This window comes from Ranitomeya variabilis, chromosome 1, assembly GCF_051348905.1.
Source record: "Ranitomeya variabilis isolate aRanVar5 chromosome 1, aRanVar5.hap1, whole genome shotgun sequence".
NCBI lineage: Eukaryota > Metazoa > Chordata > Amphibia > Anura > Dendrobatidae > Ranitomeya > Ranitomeya variabilis.
In genome coordinates, this window is record NC_135232.1 from 305907542 (window position 1) to 305928246 (window position 20705).

The window sequence follows — 20705 nt, forward strand, 5'->3', positions numbered from 1 at the left end:
ATATATATATATATATATATATATATATATATATATATATATATATATATATATATATATATACATATACATACACACACACACACACTTTATATATCCCTACAGTCAAACATGATTATGATGATACTTTGTACTATTACATATATGAATTACTTGCTCTATTTCCCAATATGATCACCTGTGCCACCCCACATGGTTTTATTAATCACCTGTATTTCTATGGTTCTACATTTTCAGTGGGTCTTTTACATTTACAGATCTTTTTTTTTTTTTTTTTAACTCGAGCTGTTAATATTTAAAAGAACCAAGAACCATAAATATGGAAAACGGGACCTTTAATTAATCAAGCGGGCCTTCTAACAGCCCCCCTGGGCCTACGTTCCATGGTTTAGATATGATTTATAGGACACATGTCTCTCTGTGTGTAGCAGGGAGAACTTCCTTTAGATAGCTGTCAAGTCCCATAATGCACTGGAAGCGCTATGGCTCACCCTTGTTAACCATCTTGGGACATGCTTATCCCTTTAACAGGACAAATGTTGCCAGCCGCCATTACTGCTCTCCTGATAGCGCTTTAGGGGTTTTCATCTTTAAAACGCTCCGTAAAGAGTCCATTGATGGCAAGTCGTAGGCAACAACAGTTTTCTGGTATAAAATGGCTCCTTGTGTTGAAAGTCAGACTGTACAATGCAGCGATCCACAAGTCAGACAATTCCATTAGTGTCCAATAAAGGCTTTGAAATGGGGTCACAGTCACCCCAGAGATGTCATAGCAATGGCATCAAATACGAGGAATCCTATGTGTTGGGGAAAAACAAAAAAAAGGTAAGAACAGGTAATGTTATATAAAGAAAATAAAAGTGATGAGAACAAGTAGTTGGCACACATCAGAGCAGAGCGCCGCCTGTGCCAAACACGCAGAAAGCTGGTATGTGACAAGACATGGCATTCTACACACACTGAAATGTCAGGGGTAGGGGCAAATAGGCAAATGTGGATGAAAGAGAGAAAAGGAGAAGAATTAGCTGGAGAAGGAAGACAGAAAATGTACAAGTGTAGCGCAGGCTAGAAAAGAACTGAATGTAAGAAGAGGGGGAGGAGATGCCGAGAAACGAGAGCGAGCAAATCCAAAGGATGGCCAGAATGGGTATCCGGAGGAGGGAGGCTGCACTTGGCGAGGAGGGGGAGAGGAGCCCATCTGGCCACTGTGTTACACTGAGATTGCTGGTATTAAAGGTTCTCTCGGCTGAGTGGAATCAGGGGACGGCTGGTAATGAGATGACAAAACGCTGGCAGTCTGGGAGGAGCGGCTCGGTCACAGCGCTGCGCGCTCAGCTGGGTCATTTGTAAGTGTCAATCACATGGTGCCCAAGGGGAGGAAAGGGGGGCAGCGTCCCATTTCATCTGCCCAAGCAGAAAGCTGTAGCTCAACCAGGTTTTCCTAGCTACCTGCCCTATGTGCGGTCACCACCTGTCGGCATGGGCATGCATAAAGGTAGATATAGGCACCTGCATACAAATATACACACAAGCGCCATATAGTACTAGCGCAATATAAAAACACCACACGAGAAACGAAAGCAAAGAGCCGCACAGGAACAAATCAGCTGGATTTGTCTTGTGCAGATATACTGTATACTCATGCGACAGGCCGTGGCAAATAAAATGGCACCGTGGCATGTCGTATTTACAGGCTGGCGTTATGTTTTTATGTGCCGGAGTGAGAACGTAGGAGAAAGTGGACGCAGCATCTCCCTCCCGCGATGCATTAAGATGCTGTCAGGAAAACCATAAGCCTTACATCTTACTCATCCACATCATCCGGCTCTAAGATCCCCAGAAAATCCTCCATCAGGGCAGAGGATTTCTTCTTCTTTTTCGGCAAACCTGTATGAGGGAAACGAAAAATCAAACAAGTTGAGAGACTGATCAACTTAAGGTTTCAGAGAAGATGTTCATGTATGTGGGGGATTGTGGTCAGTGCGGGTATTCGAGAAAAGCTTTCCATGACAAAACCATTGGAAGGTTAGTGTGACACATATATGCATCAGACACGCACATGTCCGCGTGACAAAGCCCCCTCCCCAGCCAAAAGACGTGCTTAAGTATCTCATGCACTGAAGGGTGACTGCCGGGATGAGTGGCACAGCTCTATTCCCCAAATCCCCGGCATTATTTCTCACTGTTGCCCTGCTGTCTTCTCCAGGGAAGTTCCCTCCTTCGAGGATGGAGTGGGAGGCCCCACTGACTGACATGTTTACAGAATGCAGAAAACTAGTCAATACTAATTAACCTGCTAGGAGACACAGTTGCTGACAGAAGAGGAAGGAGGGGGAGAGAAGCACGTAGGAGAGCAAGAGGAGACCACTGCAAGAATTAGGAAGTTCGGGAAAGCGAGAGTGTGCAAATGGAAGGAGGTGACAGCTTAGGAGCAGCGGGGGCAATGTGTCGGGGACAAGGGGCAAGGAAAGATGAAGAAGAACAGAACTGATCCATCTCACTATTTAGTTGATAACGCACAGTATTAAATGAAAAAATTTCTAATATTCTAAAGGAGGAAATATTCTGTTGGCCCAATAAAGTATATACTCTTACTTTGACTCATCCCTACGTATTTGTTACATATGAACTACGGGACCATTTTTGGGATAAGGGTGGAGTATATATCCCCTTTTGTTGGATGCCTAGTTATGTCATTCCTGCATCCACTGGACTCCTCTTCTTAAGAGATATAGAATATATATATATATATATATATATATATATATATATATATATATATATATATATATATATATATATATATATATATATATATATATATATATAAATAATACCCCTCATTCATAATATGTCTTTGTAGAGGAAGGGGGGGTGGGCGGCACGGTAGTTGAATTCTTTACCGCTTCCACATATTTGTATATTATTTATTTCTACTTGGAGTGTACATACCATTTACTTTTTTGGCTACACTAGCAACCCGTTGGACATTCTGCTGTTTTAATGTTTTTATAAATAATTTGTTGTGTCAATAAAAATTATTTCAATGGATCTCTTCAGTATTCAACCTTTGTATACCTAGTCGGAGTGGTTGGCTTGAATTATATTGCATGGGAAGTGCCATTTATGACTACATGTGGATACTTGTGAGTAGTTAAAATAACAAAAGGCCGGCGAGACTGACGAAATTAACCTACTGGGTGGGCACTTGTAGGATACGTCTAGAGACCATAAACTAGGGGAGAAGGCATCTTGTGCACAACGTTTCTTTAATAAGTGTATTCCTCACGGCCTGAATATAGGTGAATCCTATGATTGCAATATGCTACACCCCGTTTGGTAAAAAAAGTCTCACGTAAATGTTCCTGTGGCAGCTGCGTTGCGGCCCAAAGTCCAAACCATTATGCAAGTTGTGGAAGAAAAATGAGTTTGTGGAAGATGAATGTAAATAGAGTATTAATAATCATAAGGATTGCCATTAACAAACATTTAAGTAAAGGGATTGGTCTTGAGAAAATAACCTACTTTTTAAATCAGTATTTTTTCTTGTTTTATTTTATTTTATTTTTGATATCACATTCTTTAAAAAAAAATCTTGCAATTTTCACACTGGCTACTAAGGTTTTTTAGACTCTTACAGCCTAAACTTTGCAGAAGATTTGTCATCAGTCTCATTATCACAGGAGGGAGGCAGAAATACACAAGATAGGGGCATGTAGAAATATTTTAAATAGGATTTATATTTCATATCCATTAATCACACCTCAGTAGGTACAGAAAAGAAGTGGTGCAACGTTTCAGGAATATCACCCTTCATCAGGCATGTAAGCAAGGGTCACACTGCATACATTTTGAATGCCCATGGTACGGGATAGGCATTTCCCCAAAAAAGGCAAACCAGGACACCTATATCCTACATCCTGTCTGCGGTGTGTGAAACTGTGGTGTGATTAAAGGGTTAGTCCGAAACCCAAAAGTAAATTTCAATTAATAAATCTGTAAAAACTAATAACTTTTGTGATTTAAGTCATGGTAAAGTCCCTACCATTCCCTCTGTCATGGAACGTAGGGTTCTGTTCATATTACCCACTTCCTATGACGATTCGTTTGAGAACCCCAGGGCATGATGGGACAAAAACTAATTGTCATCTGCTGTCACTCCCCTTTCCGGAGTGTGGAGGATTAACAGCTCTTTATACAGCTGAAGCCCCAGTGACTAACATGATAACGGCAAAATAAAGGTCGTGATGTTTTTTTTTGTTTGTTTTGTTTTTTTTAAAATAAATAACACTGCCAAAATTAGGTAAAAGCATACATGTAAAATAAAATCCTACTTAAAACAGTACATCTTCTGATGACACAGATTGCCTATGTGAGAACGTGGCCATTTACACACCGGCTGTATGATGACAACTACCGGAGTCCCTACACCCAAATTCTACTGGAAACGAAATGAACCCAACACCGACTACTCACCATGATATTGTTCAGCCGTTTTCCTCCTCAGAGTCTCCACACTTTCCTCTGTGTCTGCCCACTCCAGGACCAGCCTACGCCCATACAGATGGGTACTGTGGCACAGAGCATTGAATGCTCTCTGCGAAGAAAGAGAATGCAACGTGAGTAAAAACTGGATAAAAATTATTATATAATGCCAACATAAAAGCACAAGAAAGCTAAGCATAGGCGTGCAAAAAATATTCTTAAACATGAAAACATTAATGAAGACTCAAAACATCAATGGCCAAGTTCATTGGCAGAAAGTTACCTGGAAGTAGGAAATACCGGAGGTCAATATGAGACTATGCAAAAGAAATGTCCAAATCTTCCTCTCTACTGCATTCTGCTTCCCTCGCCTCCCCACCACACAATCACACAAAAGACGCCACAAGGTTCATATAAATATGGCTCCTGTGACACAACCTGGAGCTGTCACCAGATTTCACACTGCAAACTGTATACATTGTTAAAGAAGTTTCTTATACCTCCTGATGTTGGTGTACTTACTTTGAAAACAAATGGCTATGATCCTGATATAATAATTTAAATGCATATATATTATTAAGAGACAACACATTGAAAGAACAAAGTCTGGTCCACACAGATAGGAACCAGCCATTTTGCAAATATTTTCAAAGTAAGTACATCAGCCTTATCAAGTATAAGTGGAATTCCCCCTAAAATTTGTATTCCTTAATCTGCTACCAATAAATATGTTTCACAACAGTATTTTGCTTTATTCCGGGACATAGTGCGCGGGCGCATGCGCAGTAATGCTTTTCAGCTTTGTCCGCAGTTGGGCAAAGCATACTGCGCGTGCGCGACCGAAGATTGCATTGTGCACGCGCCAACTATGGCGCACACGGACTCTAATTCACTAACATATGGCAGACAACAGGGACGGACGGGGTGGAGAAATGAAGAGGAAACGCCACCCATCGGACAGGTAAAAACTCATTTAAATATCCCGCCAATTTGAGGTGACAGGTTCCCTTTCAGTCTGTAACAGCCTTGATGGGAACCTCACAGGTTTACACTGGGAAAGCAACTACAGTATGTGGTCTATGGAGAAGATGCTCTGAGACAGGTACACTGCCCCGCAGTCATGAAGTTCAGCAGGGGTCTGGAGCGGCGCTGGGAACGGGAGAAGATGGTGTAGTATTTAAACACATTCACAATATACTAGATACATGTATTAAGGAACAAAAAATGTTATTGTGAAATATGGTGACCGATATGCGTTAAAATACCTTTTTGATTTTAGATAGAAATGCATGTAATAATGAATAATCTTATCCACTTCTCGGCTGAATTAGGGGATTTTTGTTGCCGGAGTAGAGGTTCTCATTCAAAGCCAGCAAACATATAACCAAAACCCAAATACCGATAAGAAAATCAACTTTTCATTTACAAAAAATCCTGCAGACCTTTTCTTCTTTATCCATACTGGGAAAACACTGATGGTAAATACGGACACACTGATGGAAAACACTGATGGTAAATACAGACACACTGATGGAAAACACTGATGGTAAAAAGGACACACAGATGGAAAACACTGATGGTAAATACGGACACACTGATGGAAAACACTGATGGTAAATACGGACACACTGATGGAAAACACTGATGGTAAATACGGACACACTGATGGAAAACACTGATGGTAAAAACGGACACACTGATGGAAAACACTGATGGTAAAAAGGACACACTGATGGAAAACACTGATGGTAAATACGGACACACTGATGGAAAACACTGATGGTAAATACAGACACACTGATGGAAAACACTGATGGTAAAAAGGACACACAGATGGAAAACACTGATGGTAAATACGGACACACTGATGGAAAACACTGATGGTAAATACGGACACACTGATGGAAAACACTGATGGTAAATACGGACACACTGATGGAAAACACTGATGGTAAAAAGGACACACTGATGGAAAACACTGATGGTAAATACGGACACACTGATGGAAAACACTGATGGTAAATACGGACACACTGATGGAAAACACTGATGGTAAATACGGACACACTGATGGAAAACACTGACGGTAAATACGGACACACTGATGGAAAACACTGATGGTAAAAAGGACACACTGATGGAAAACACTGATGGTAAATACGGACACACTGATGGAAAACACTGATGGTAAATACGGACACACTGATGGAAAACACTGATGGTAAATACGGACACACTGATGGAAAACACTGATGGTAAATACGGACACACTGATGGAAAACACTGATGGTAAATACGGACACACTGATGGAAAATACTGATGGTAAATACAGACACACTGATGGAAAACACTGATGGTAAATACAGACACACTGATGGAAAACACTGATGGTAAATACGGACACACTGATGGAAAACACTGATGGTAAATACGGACACACTGATGGAAAACACTGATGGTAAATACGGACACACTGATGGAAAACACTGATGGTAAATACGGACACACTGATGGAAAACACTGATGGTAAAAAGGACACACTGATGGAAAACACTGATGGTAAATACGGACACACTGATGGAAAACACTGATGGTAAATACGGACACACTGATGGAAAACACTGATGGTAAATACGGACACACTGATGGAAAACACTGATGGTAAAAAGGACACACTGATGGAAAACACTGATGGTAAATACGGACACACTGATGGAAAACACTGATGGTAAATACGGACACACTGATGGAAAACACTGATGGTAAATACGGACACACTGATGGAAAACACTGATGGTAAAAAGGACACACTGATGGAAAACACTGATGGTAAATACGGACACACTGATGGAAAACACTGATGGTAAATACGGACACACTGATGGAAAACACTGATGGTAAATACGGACACACTGATGGAAAACACTGATGGTAAATACGGACACACTGATGGAAAACACTGATGGTAAAAAGGACACACTGATGGAAAACACTGATGGTAAATACGGACACACTGATGGAAAACACTGATGGTAAATACGGACACACTGATGGAAAACACTGATGGTAAAAAGGACACACTGATGGAAAACACTGATGGTAAATACGGACACACTGATGGAAAACACTGATGGTAAATACGGACACACTGATGGAAAACACTGATGGTAAAAAGGACACACTGATGGAAAACACTGATGGTAAATACGGACACACTGATGGAAAACACTGATGGTAAATACGGACACACTGATGGAAAACACTGATGGTAAATACGGACACACTGATGGAAAACACTGATGGTAAATACGGACACACTGATGGAAAACACTGATGGTAAATACGGACACACTGATGGAAAACACTGATGGTAAAAAGGACACACTGATGGAAAACACTGATGGTAAATACGGACACACTGATGGAAAACACTGATGGTAAAAAGGACACACTGATGGAAAACACTGATGGTAAAAAGGACACACTGATGGAAAACACCGATGTCACCAGTACTGGCTTTTCATGTATTTATATGGACGTGTGAAGAAGGCCTCACAGAATAAATCCTTCTAGGAGCGGTTTTCCTTATCTGAAGCCACGTGGATCTCAAAAGATTGCCTCGTGCTAGACTAGAGTGAAGTTCTGGATGTGTCAAGCTCAAAGATGTGAGGGTCAGCTATTTTTGTATGTAAGCTCTTGTGGAGTAGAGATTCAGAGATATCAGCACTAGTGCAACAGTTGAATATGTAGGTTAGATTTTTTTGTGACTATTTCAACATTCGCCCTCTTGGGGTCCGGCGCAGACTCTCTGCTGCTGTTTCTGATGTCTGTTATTGTCTGCAGCGCTGACAATTTCTAGGGTGCAGCCATGTTGAGGGACCAGTGGAAGAGACTCAGCACTGGACCCAGGGAGAATTAGAGAAGGACAGTTTGTTTTGATTTAAAAAAAACAAACACAAAACTATAGCTGTGGACGAGGCTTTACCAAAACTGAAAACCCACTTAAAAAGATTGGTATAGCCAATTAAATATTTTCTTTCCCGCAAAAATACAGAGGGTCTGTGTTATTTATGAGTTATCTACTGTATTAGGCCATGTTCACACGTTGCGTTTTTGCTGTGTTTCTATGCAAATTTTAAGCTGCGTTTTACAGTACCAGTTAAAGCTGTGAGATTTCAGAAATCTCATGTACACACCACTGGTTTTCTCCCTGACTGAATTGGAAAACTGCTGCATTTTTTTTTTTTTTTTAAATAAGCAGCATGTCACTGCTTTCAGCGTATCTGCAGCATTTTTCACCCAAAGAAAGCAACGAGTAAGTGCAAAAACACAGGTATCAGATTTTGCTGCACTTTTGGTGCAAAAACCTAAGGAAGTTGCATCATGTTTTTTTATTGACGGAGACAATAAAAACGCAGAAACATTTAGCGCAAAAACCTGTTTTTGTAAGCAGCTTTTTACTGCCAAAATAGCAGGTTTTGCCTGCAGAAAGAAAAGCAGCAAAAATGCAACATGTCAACATAGCCTTAGACAAGCGCTATCAATGCAGGTGTAGTGAATCGGGGCCACACAAGTCAGGGAGCCCAATGGATGCAGATTTGTTACTTTGCCCAATTCTATTTCAAATAGCTAATTTGAGCCAAGTACTTCGTTACCTTTCTAAATAAATTGTTGACAAGAGGGAGGAATTTCCTCTAAGTTTAAGCTATAACTATGCTAGTCTGATGAATCTAAGAACGGCAGCCTTGGTTCTTCGCACATGACAAGAATATGTTGTGTATGTCTTGATCATTATGGATGATCACTATTTATCGTATTTTTCGGACCATAAGACGCACCCCAAATTTTGGGGTGGAAAATAGCAGAAAATCGATTTTTGTCCGAATTTAAGGTATCTTACCTGAGGGACGTTGCTGGTACAGCGGGGTCACAGGAGGCATGGTCCCTTCCTCAGGAAGCCAGCGGCGGCAGAAGTGGGGCAATGCTGCAGTCCTGAGGTGCGATGCTGCAGGTCTGGTGTCGGCAGTGAGGCAGAGCGCCGGAGCAGGGTCCCTTCCTCAGGATGCCAGCGGCAGAAATGTGTCCACACTGCTATCCACGGAGAACGCATCACCGGTTTCCCTGCCGCCATCTTCCTGAAGCCGTGGGCCGCCAGAGGCCACACGTGCGCAGATTGAGAACTTGGCTGCCATTTTCCTGATGCCGAGATCTCAATCTGCGCATGAGCGGCCTCCAGCAGCCATTTTCCTGAAGCCCATGGCTTCAGGAAGATGGCCGCAGGGAAACCGGTGATGCGCTCGCTGTGGATATTGGGCCGCGGCGTGGACAGAGGCGTGGACACCGGACAGCAGCCTGGACAGATTCCTGCCGAGGAATCGACCCTGCTCAGGTGCTCTCTGCACCGCCCACCGGCGCAGCATCATCACACCTCTGCCGCCGATTCCGCTAACAAAACCACCCTGGTAAGACTGTGTACGCACCATAAGATGCACCCATTTTCCTCCCAAATTTTTTGGGGAAAAAGTGCGTCTTATGGTGCGAAAAATACAGTACCCCCAATCTCCATATCCCAGCCTGTACAGGAGCCAAATGTCAGCATCTATAGCCAACATAAAGCCGAAAATCTTAGCTTATATTTATTAATCTATATTAAGTTTGGCAAATGGTTACTGAAAATCTTTTTTGGCAGGACAGGTCTGTGAGTTTGTTTGGTTTGATAGGTGGCTAAAGTCTCTTGCACACACATGATCACGTGCATTTTGTTGGCCCATAACGAAAATAAAAAATATTCAGTGGTATGCGTGCCCCAATGTAATACCTTAATAAATATTCTGTAATGTTATATTGGTCTAGAATATGGTTCTGTACACATGCCACACATTCTTACAAAGATCTATTTGGACTTATCCTGACTAAGGAGTTACCCTGTTGGGCTCAATACTACAGCTGCTGGAATGCTCCATTAATATTAATATTAAGACTGGTCTCACCACATACTGTCTGGCCTTGTATTTGTGTAAATTCTATTATGTACTAATAAAATGGTTTTTTGGATTATATGACTGCATTCTTGTTGGTTTTTTGCTTACTATGCGTTGGCAGTTATCCATATTGTCCATACACGGGTGGCGCATTTATTTGGTGTTATTTTATTAATATTGGTGTAATCTATATGCGCCACCAATGTTGTCTATTGGGATTTCTATGCTGATCTATGCTTCTGTGTTATGCACAGGTTTCTGTTCTAATACGATGGACTACAGGGCCAAAGAAAAATTATGGCTCAATCAAATGGACCAGACCTTTAGACTTGTCTCACCACATACTGTCTGGCCTTGTATTTGTGTAAATTCTATTATGTACTAATAAAATGTTTTTTTGGATTATATGACTGCATTCTTGTTGGTTTTTTGCTTACTATGCGTTGGCAGTTATCCATATTGTCCATACACGGGTGGCGCATTTATTTGGTGTTATTTTATTAATATTGGTGTAATCTATATGCGCCACCAATGTTGTCTATTGGGATTTCTATGCTGATCCATTAATATTAATGATGATTGCATCAACTGGTTGTGAATGAGAGAAATCAGATACGCTAACCAGATAGGCATTCAGATATTGCACCATATGGCCCGTGTTTATGTCAGTTTACATACAAAGTAATATTATCTATTTATTTTTTAAGTTGATAGTTCTGGAAGGAACTGTTTAAAGAGGACTTGTCAGCAGATCAAAAGTGTCCAGTTCTTGCTCTTATTTTATTTCCGCAGAACCGCCAAATATTGCTTTAAAAAAAAACAAAAAAAAAAAACCATATGGCGCCAAAAATATGGACCTTTAAAATTAGCACTTCGCTATATGGTCATTATCAATGGGGTGTGACACTCTGTGTAATTATTCAAAGCAGTTTAAAGACACGCCCCTGGTGAACCCTGTCAGCCACACCCACTTAGTAAAGACCATAAAACGTAGTACCAAATAAAAAAGGCCCATATCTCCAGAACCGTATGGTGAATTCATTTTATTATTTTTTTAAAGCAGAATACTCAGGGGAGCAGCTGGAATAAAGCAACAGGAAAAGACAGCTACCATTGACCTGGAGACTCATCCTCTAAGTACTCAAATTTGTCTTCTAATAAACTTTTTAAACTGGCTTATTTTTATTATGAAGAGTGAGATTATTAATCACCATAAAACACACATATTAGTATAGAGCATACTTCACATAAAATCTATAATATAACGCTGGGAGCGTCACTCTGTCCGAAGCCTTTATAGACTGCGCAAGCGCCGGCGCAGTCTGGACCCCACAGAGCGACGCTCCCAGGAGATCGCGGTATGCGTAAGCGCTGAACGCACACCACGATCTCCAACGGAGAAGCAGGGACGAGCCAGGAGGCGGAGGGTGAGTATATTTACCTGTCCCATTCCACTGCTGCGCGCTGCTCCATCCTCCACCTGCGACGTTCAGTTCAGAGGGCGCGATGACGCGCTTAATGCGTGCCGCCCTCTGACTGAACAGTCACAGGCAGAGGACCCCGGAAAACAGAGAGGCGCGCAGCAGTGGAACGGGGGACAGGTAAATATAGCAAGTGCCGGGGGCCTGAGCTAGCGGCGACTCCGGCACCTGACCCCCACAGCGCGCCGGTGTCCCCGCCTGCTCAGGCCCCCAGCACTCGGCGCCCAGCACTCGGCGCCCAGCACAGCCGCCCGCACTCACCACCGCCACGCACAGCCGCCCGCACTCAGCACAGCCGCCCGCACTCAGCACAGCCGCCCGCACTCAGCACAGCCGCCCGCACTCAGCACAGCCGCCCGCACTCAGCACAGCCGCCCGCACTCAGCACAGCCGCCCGCACTCAGCACAGCCGCCCGCACTCAGCACAGCCGCCCGCACTCAGCACAGCCGCCCGCACTCAGCACAGCCGCCCGCACTCAGCACAGCCGCCCGCACTCAGCACAGCCGCCCGCACTCAGCACAGCCGCCCGCACTCAGCACAGCCGCCCGCACTCAGCACAGCCGCCCGCACTCAGCACAGCCGCCCGCACTCAGCACAGCCGCCCGCACTCAGCACAGCCGCCCGCACTCAGCACAGCCGCCCGCACTCAGCACAGCCGCCCGCACTCAGCACAGCCGCCCGCACTCAGCACAGCCGCCCGCACTCAGCACAGCCGCCCGCACTCAGCACAGCCGCCCGCACTCAGCACAGCCGCCCGCACTCAGCACAGCCGCCCGCACTCAGCACAGCCGCCCGCACTCAGCACAGCCGCCCGCACTCAGCAGAGCCGGAGAGAGAAAGATGAGAGCAACATATGGCAGAATGGAAACAGGAACAGGCAGAATGGGTGCAGCACATTACAACAGAATGGGGGCACAGGATGGGAGCAGCACATTACAACAGAATGGGGGCACAGGATGGGAGCAGCACATGACAGAATGGGGGCGCAGGATGGGAGCACCACATGACAGAATGGGGGCGCAGGATGGGAGCAGCACATGACAGAATGATTGCGCACGATGGCAGCAGCACATGACAGAATGGGGGCGCACACATGACAGGATGGGGGTGCAGGATGGGAGCACATGACAGAATGGGAGCAGCACATGACAGGATGGGGGCACAGGATGGGAGCAGCACATGACAGAATGGGGGCACAGGATGGGAGCAGCACATGACAGAATGGGGGCTCACACACATGACAGGATGGGGGTGTAGGATGGAGCAGCATATCACAGGATGGGGCGCAGGATGGGAGCACATGACAGGATGGGGATGCAGGATGGAGCAGCACATGACAGGATGGGAGAGCAAGATGGGAGCAGCACATACCAGGATGGAGACCATATACCAATATAAATGCTCGCCACCCGGGCGTAGAACGGGTTCAATAGCTAGTCTCATATAATGGACTCGGTAAAAGGGTGTTTTCAAACCAGTTGGACTCCAAACAAATTAATTCAAGCAACAGAATAAACCACATAGTGCTGCAGCCGATAGAGATTATTGTATAGGGAAACACAAAAAGGCTTTTGTTGACAACCGAGATCTCTTCAATGCAAAAATGTCATATAGGTCAAGGACATGCAGCCATAATATTGTATATCTCCAAAAGCAATCTGTGCTCCCGGGTCACAGGTTATGTTTGCCTGTAACTACTGCCAGAGGCTGTGCCGTACCAGCCCACCAAGACGTAACGACCGGGTCGAGACACAGTGTGAGCCAAATATTAACAGATCTGAGAATGCTAGGGTACAAATGAGGATGTAATTGGAGGATCCTGTGCAGCATAAACAGCATCTAAACATCACCCCCTCTGCCTGTTTATTTACACAGATGCATCACTTGTTAATTGGGAAAGAGGCAGTGTGAAAACAGCTATTTAAGAAGGGGGGCTGAAAACAGGATCCCCATGTCTGGAGAGAAGTGTGATGCACAATATGAGATATGATGCGGAAACTGAGCAGCACAAAAGGCGTGTAGACGCTGCTGAATAAATAGTGCATGACCTGGGTCAGCCGTGCAAGGAGGAACATGGAATAAAACACGTCCAACGTTCACGGTCCGAGTACAGATCGTAATGTCTGGACTGGCCGCGGCTCTCCTAAGCCTGACCTCAACATCTTCATAGGCATAGAGTGTTTACGTTAAGTCTGAAGACCCAAGGCCTGTCCAGAAATCGGGGTCTGTACTCGGACTGTGGACCTTGGACATGTGAGAACTGACTAAGTGTACAGTCAGATTAAATTAATTTATTAATTTTATAGCGCCATCATATGCTGCAGAGCTGTACAATCATCATCGTCACGGTCCTCAACATCTAGATGTGGGAGGAAACCCAGAAGAACACCACAGAAACTCCCTGATGGGATTTGAACCCAGGACCCAAAGCCAGGTGCTAACCACAGAGCCACCATCTTGCTCAAACGGCCAATGTCTTGCCAAAGCAGGACGAACTTTAATACAGAATGTACATACAAAAGAGTGGAAAGTAACAGGCTCCTTCTAACATCTTGTTCTCACCTTGGCATCTTGTTTTGTTACAAAGTCCACAAAGCCAAAACCCCGGTGAGCTCCTGTGCCAGCCATCTTCTTAGGCAGACGAACGGTCTTCAGTTCACCAAAAGTGCTGCGTTCAACATGGAGGAAAGTTAGTAAGGAAAATCAACACTGACTCCGTTAGATGCAGCGTCCGGACGCCAACTTGTAGCACACAAATTCTAACTTATTGCTTTACACAATGACTCTACCCATGATGGAGGATCTAACACCACTGCTTCCCCTACGTTTGTCACACTTATACCATCAGGCAACTATTGCAACCAACCAGCATGAGACAACGTTCTATTCCCCCCAGGTCACAGCGTCTCCTTCACCTAGGGTTCCCACTACAGACAATAATCCTGTTACAGAAAAGGACAAAACAAATGAAAGATGCATTAAATCCTCCCAGGAATGGTTTTCTTACAAGAAAGAAATCAGTGACCAAGACATCTCACTGCATTCTTCTTACAAAAGCTCCTGTACACCTCAAAAGATACTATCAGCCCGAGATTTTTTTTTTAAAAAAAAACAGTCGTCAGCCCGCACAATGTGTCTGCGGTACATACCAAGGACACACAGAAAAACAAAGATAGTCAAGCGTGAACACTGCAGTGATGCCAAATTGTGACATGAATGAGACACAAGGTCACTCAATCCCAATAGGTACGATAGGCAGTGAGTACTAACAATACACAGATAGTCAGAATCGGGTGTGAAAAGATGACAAGATGTAGGTAAGGGTACACCCTGCATACTAATGTATGACTCTCCATACATCCGGGGCTCCACCGCAAAGCTCAGCTCACTCTCCAGAAACACAGTACCACACCTCCCCCTGGTGGACAAGACCTAATAATACAAGAAGCGGCATTCACCTGAACAGCTCTCGGACTTCCTTAACTGTAGCCTGGAATGGAACGTTTCGAACAAGAATCTTTGAGGTCTTCTGCTTTTTGTTCACCTGTTTCTTCCGATCAGTGGGCATTACGGACCTACAAAACACAAAAGTAAAATTGTGTATCCTTTATCCAGTGGCTAAAGCTTTTAAAAGCAATATAAATGTAGATTTCTGTGATCTGAGGTGATGAGCGAATCTGTTTGGGTCCCTTCAGCAAGCTATAGCACTTACCGAACAAGCTGCATCAGGAACCCGGATACCTGGAGCGCTCCTGATAGTCAGGTGTTTGGCGCTGCAGCTGTATGTGTTGCTGCTGTTTCACTGTCCAACATATGAATGGCGAGCCCAACGAACAGGCTCTCCATGCATGTGGTGTGACTGTCACACAGCCGTGACACATGCACCTGCGGCACCGAACAGCTGATTATCAGGAGCATTCCAGGTAGCCGGGTTCCCGCTGCAGCTTGTTCGGTAAGTGCTATAGCTTGCCAAATAAGGAGGGACCCAAACAGATTCGCTCATCTCTAGTGCTGAGTGCCTGACAATCTAAGGAGAGTGTATTCTTAAGGCCCCGTCACACTTAGCGATGCTAAAGCGATCCCGACAACGATACGACCTGTCAGGGATCGTTGCTGCGTCGCTATGTGGTCGCTGGTGAGATGTCAAACAGTGAGATCTTCCCAACGACGCAGCAGCGATGCGGCGACCTGTAGAGACCTGTACAACGATGTCGTTAGTCGTTGTGACCCTGTCACATGGCAGCTATTATGACGATTCAGACCATGTGTCAGTGTCTGAGTCGTCAACGAGGTCGTTGGTAAGGTGTCAAACACAGCGATGTGTGCTACCCAGCGGGACCTCAACGATCAAAAAAAGGTCCAGGCCATTCTGACACGACCAGCGATCTCACAGCAGGGGCCTGGTCGCTGCTACGTGTCAAACATAGCGAGATCGCTACTGAGGTCGCTGTTGTGTCACAAAACTTGTGACTCAGCAGCGATCTCGCTAGCGACCTCGCTTAGTGTGACGGGGGCTTAAGCCTGTAGTGTCGCATACGCTAATGAAGCACATCTAATCCCTTGGACTAGTTCTACCTCAGATTCTCTAATAACTGCCCCCGGGTATGATTGACAACCTGCATCATGGTCCACAGTATTGTACGCAGGTTGTCAAGCATGCCCAGATGTTGTGATTAGAAGATCCAAAGCACAATTAGCCTGGGGGAAGAGAGATCCTGCCGGGCTAGTCCTGCCTCATTAGTGCATACAGTCATGGCCGTCACTGTTGGCACTCTCAAAATTGTTCCAGAAAATGATGTATTTCTATTGCAATTACACAGTTTTGTTATACACATGTTTATTTCATTTGTGTTAGAACACAAAGGTTTTTTGGCAAATTGGAGGTAAGTGCACACAAAACCCCAAAAATGGGCAGGACACAATTGTTGGCACCTTCAACATAGGCCATGTTCACACTTTGCGGCGTCCCTCTGCGGGTTCTCCCGCAGCGGTATTGATAAATCTGCAGGGCAAAACCGCTGCGGTTATCCCTGCAGATTTATCGCGGTTTGTTTTGCGATTTCCGCTGCGGGATTACTCCTGTACTATTGATGCTGCATATGCAGCAATATGCAGCATCAATAGTAATGGTAAAAATAATAAAAATTGGTTATACTCACCCTCTGATGTCCGGATCTCCTCGGCGCTGCACGCGGCGCTCCGGTTCCAAAGATGCTGTGCCGAGAAGGACCTTCGTGACGTCACGGTCATGTGACCGCGGCGTCATCACGGTCATGTGACCGCGACGTCACCGCAGGTCCTGTTCGCACAGCAACTCTGACCGGCCGCGTGCAGCGCTGAGAGGTGAGTATAGCATCATTTTTTATTTTAATTCTTTTTTTTTTTTTACACTATTTATGCTTCCCAGGGCCTGGAGGAGAGTCTCCTCTCCTCCACCCCGGGTAGCAACCGCACATTATCCGCTTACTTCCCGCATCGTGGGCACAGCCCCATGCGGGAAGTTAGCGGTTCAATGCATTCCTATGGGTGCAGAATCGCTGCGATTCTGCACAAAGAAGTGACATGCTGCGGGTTGTAAACCGCTGCATTTCTGCGTGGTTTTTCCCGCAGCATGTGCACAGCGGTTTGCGGTTTCCATAGGGTTTACATGTTAATGTAAACGCTATGGAAACTGCTGCGGACCCGCAGCATCAAAATCGCCGCGGATCCGCGGTAAAAACCGCGAAGTGTGAACATGGCCTTAATATTAGGCTGCACATCCTTTGGAATAAATAACTGCAATCACTTCCAATAACCATTCATAAGCACTGCTTTTCTTTTGCTCTCAAATAAGCTTTCAATATGGCTTTTTCCAGCCTTGATATTCTTAGCATTGCCACAGGATATGGCAAACATGTCGAAGAGATGTAGGTCTTCTCTCTGGGTACTCTCTGCGGTCGCCAAGTCATCCATGGACCTGACTGGAAATGGCTAAGCACCTCCTCCCCATTCAATCTCAGTTTGGATGCAGCAGTTAATATTTGCGATTGCAATGTCAATGGTGCCTTTATTCATTTATCTGGCTGTGATTATGTTTAAAAAAATGAACCCCAATTTGTCACAGTGACAACTCTGGATGATCTTTTCTGATGGGCAGCCATATTTCGCCTGGCCATATGCTACAACTAATCCCATGACCCCACTTTAGCCAATCTCTCAATGATAAATTGATGCATTTTTGACATGTGACAACTGGTCTAATCCCATTCACTTCCAGTATTTAAAGGGATTCAGTGAAAATAACATATGCATAGACTATTTGCTAACTTCTAGATCAGTGGAGGTTCAACTTCAGGGGTCCGCACCAACCAGCAGAATGGGGCACTCAAATCCTTATTACAATGGAGTGGCAGTGCTAATGCCCAGGTAATGATCCATTCATTTTCAAATGAGTTGCAGTAAAAAAAATAAAAATAAATAAAAAAATAAAAATCAAGATCAGTGCTCAGCAACACCATAGACCATGAATGGAGACAGTCGGGCATGTGCACTGCTGCTACATTGTAAATGGCGGTAACTGGGATAAAAGTTTCCAACTATCGTTGTATGCGCTGCCAATTGGTGCGGGTCTTACGGTTGAATTAAAAGCCTATAAGTTATCACTTATCCGGCAGATAGGTGATAACTTAACTTCATTGAATAAAGCCTTTAAGCTATGCACCTATTAACGAGTTCACTCCATGCCGATGTCTAACCACCAGGAGCAGATATGGCAACTCCACTAAAATTATATATATCTACTATATTATCGTCTAATTCTGTCTGTTAGTCTGTAACAGAAATCCCACGTCGATGATTGGTCGCACCAGCCGCCCGTGACCAATCAGCGACAGGCACAGTTCTGTCAGTCACAGTGCCATGTAGTTCAGTCACGTTTACTGAACAAGTTCTGTCAATCACAGTGCCACATAGTTCAGTCACGTTTACTGAATAAGTTCCGTCAGTCACAGTGCCACGTAGTTCAGTCACGTTTACTGAACAAGTTGTCAGTCACAGTGCCACACAGTTCAGTCACGTTTACTGAACAAGTTCTGTAAGTCACAGTGCCACATAGTTCAGTCACGTTTACTGAATAAGTTCCGTCAGTCACAGTGCCACATAGTTCACTCACGTTTACTGAACAAGTTCTGTCAGTCACAGTGCCACGCACAAATATATTATAGTGTCGATGTACTTCTTTCGTCCGATGATTTATTTAAATACAGTTAGATATTCATGTAATGGTTTATGTATTTTGATGATCTGTTTAATAATTTCGTTCAGCTGTATTAAGTTCTATGAGCAATAAAATTTAATGATAATGTATATATTTTAACTGGGAAAATCCTGTGTATTCATTGCATTATTCTTACATCTTCATAAATAAACTACACACATAGTCTAGAATACCCGATGCGTTAGAATCGGGCCACCATCTAGTATATAATAATTACTTTAAAATTCCATGGCAGATGTTTTTGACAGTTCTCCTGCCTAATATTACAATGGGCATTTTGAGTCCAGCCCCATCAGGATTATACAGCCATCCTGACATGGATCTTCAAAGCAAGTACACCTGCCACGTCAAGTCTAAGAACTCTACTTAATGGATCTGTCACCAAACTGCACTATAAATCCTATAAGTTATCTGTACAGTAGAGTCATCATCAACTAGCTGGTCCCCTCCACATCTCTACAGTCCTCCGTTATTGCACTGATAGTGACTATATAGGCAATTCTTTTGTATTTACCATATTTTTCTGACTATAAACCGCACTTTTTTAAGAAGTTGGCGTTCAGTAAGGTCCGTAGCGGCAAACTTCCCTGACTGCTTTCATAAATGATAGGGTAGAGCATGGATAAGTGCTGCCCATGAGATAACCAAGCGGCTGTACAGTTCTCTCGAATGCTGAGCACGAGGCTGAGCTGAGCTTGGAGCAGGTTAGGTGAAGCTTACATCCACATCAGGATTAATAGAAAGAATCTGTGATGCCCAGGCTGAAGGAAAATAAAACTGGCACACATAGATAACACCATGATTTACACTTACAAGGGGAGTCTCCTTCTTTTGGACAGACGCTAATCTCCTCCATTTCCACCTGTTGCCTTGTCTGTACACCATTAGGATACATATATGATGCCTCCTTGTTTGCCCACATTCATGTGCGGTTATGAAGGGCACAGAAATTCAGAGTAGTACAGCACTGCTTAAAGTGAACCTGTCATGTAAAAAACGCTATTAACCTGCAGATGTGGGAATAATCCACAGGTTTTTAGCATTGTGAACCTGCCCGGCGCCCGCACTTAGACCCCTCTATTGGAGAGAAATTAACTTCATTCCTCCAGCAGCGTTTGGGTTTCAGTTATGCACACGGTGCCGATGTGCATTAAGTCACCGCTCTGTGTACAGAGAGCAGCGGCTGTAACTGTGCCCCCAGCACTGACTGACAGCAGCACAGCATTAGGGCTGGCTATCAGTCAGTGCAGGAGGCACAGTTACAGCCGCTGCTCTCTATACACAGAGCGGTGACAAACTGCACCGCGTCGCACCCGTGACTGATACCCAAACGTTACCAGAAGGAATATAAAATCTGAAATAGGCATCCATTAAAGTGTGTAAATTAGAGTATCTTCTACTAAAATGTACAGCCAACTAAACGATGTATAAGGAGTATAAATGGCATAAATGAAAGGCATTACACATATAAGATACTGGGAACGCAGGTAATTCCACAATA

General features: G+C 44.2%; 1 protein-coding gene across 2 annotated transcripts in view; it reads right to left on the minus strand.

Annotated features, from left to right (window-relative positions):
• Positions 1-318: 318 nt before the first annotated feature.
• RBM19 (RNA binding motif protein 19) overlaps positions 319-20705 on the minus strand; it is a 105839-nt gene continuing 85452 nt past the window's right edge. For both annotated transcript variants that reach the window (XM_077296440.1, XM_077296431.1), the window contains exons 21-25: positions 15408-15524; positions 14512-14617; positions 4477-4597; positions 1802-1887; positions 319-797 (exon numbers count right to left, since the gene is read on the minus strand). In XM_077296440.1, the coding sequence (XP_077152555.1) occupies positions 1805-1887; positions 4477-4597; positions 14512-14617; positions 15408-15524 (427 nt within the window). In that variant the 3' untranslated portion in view covers positions 319-797; positions 1802-1804. The remainder of the gene's footprint in view (positions 798-1801; positions 1888-4476; positions 4598-14511; positions 14618-15407; positions 15525-20705) is intronic.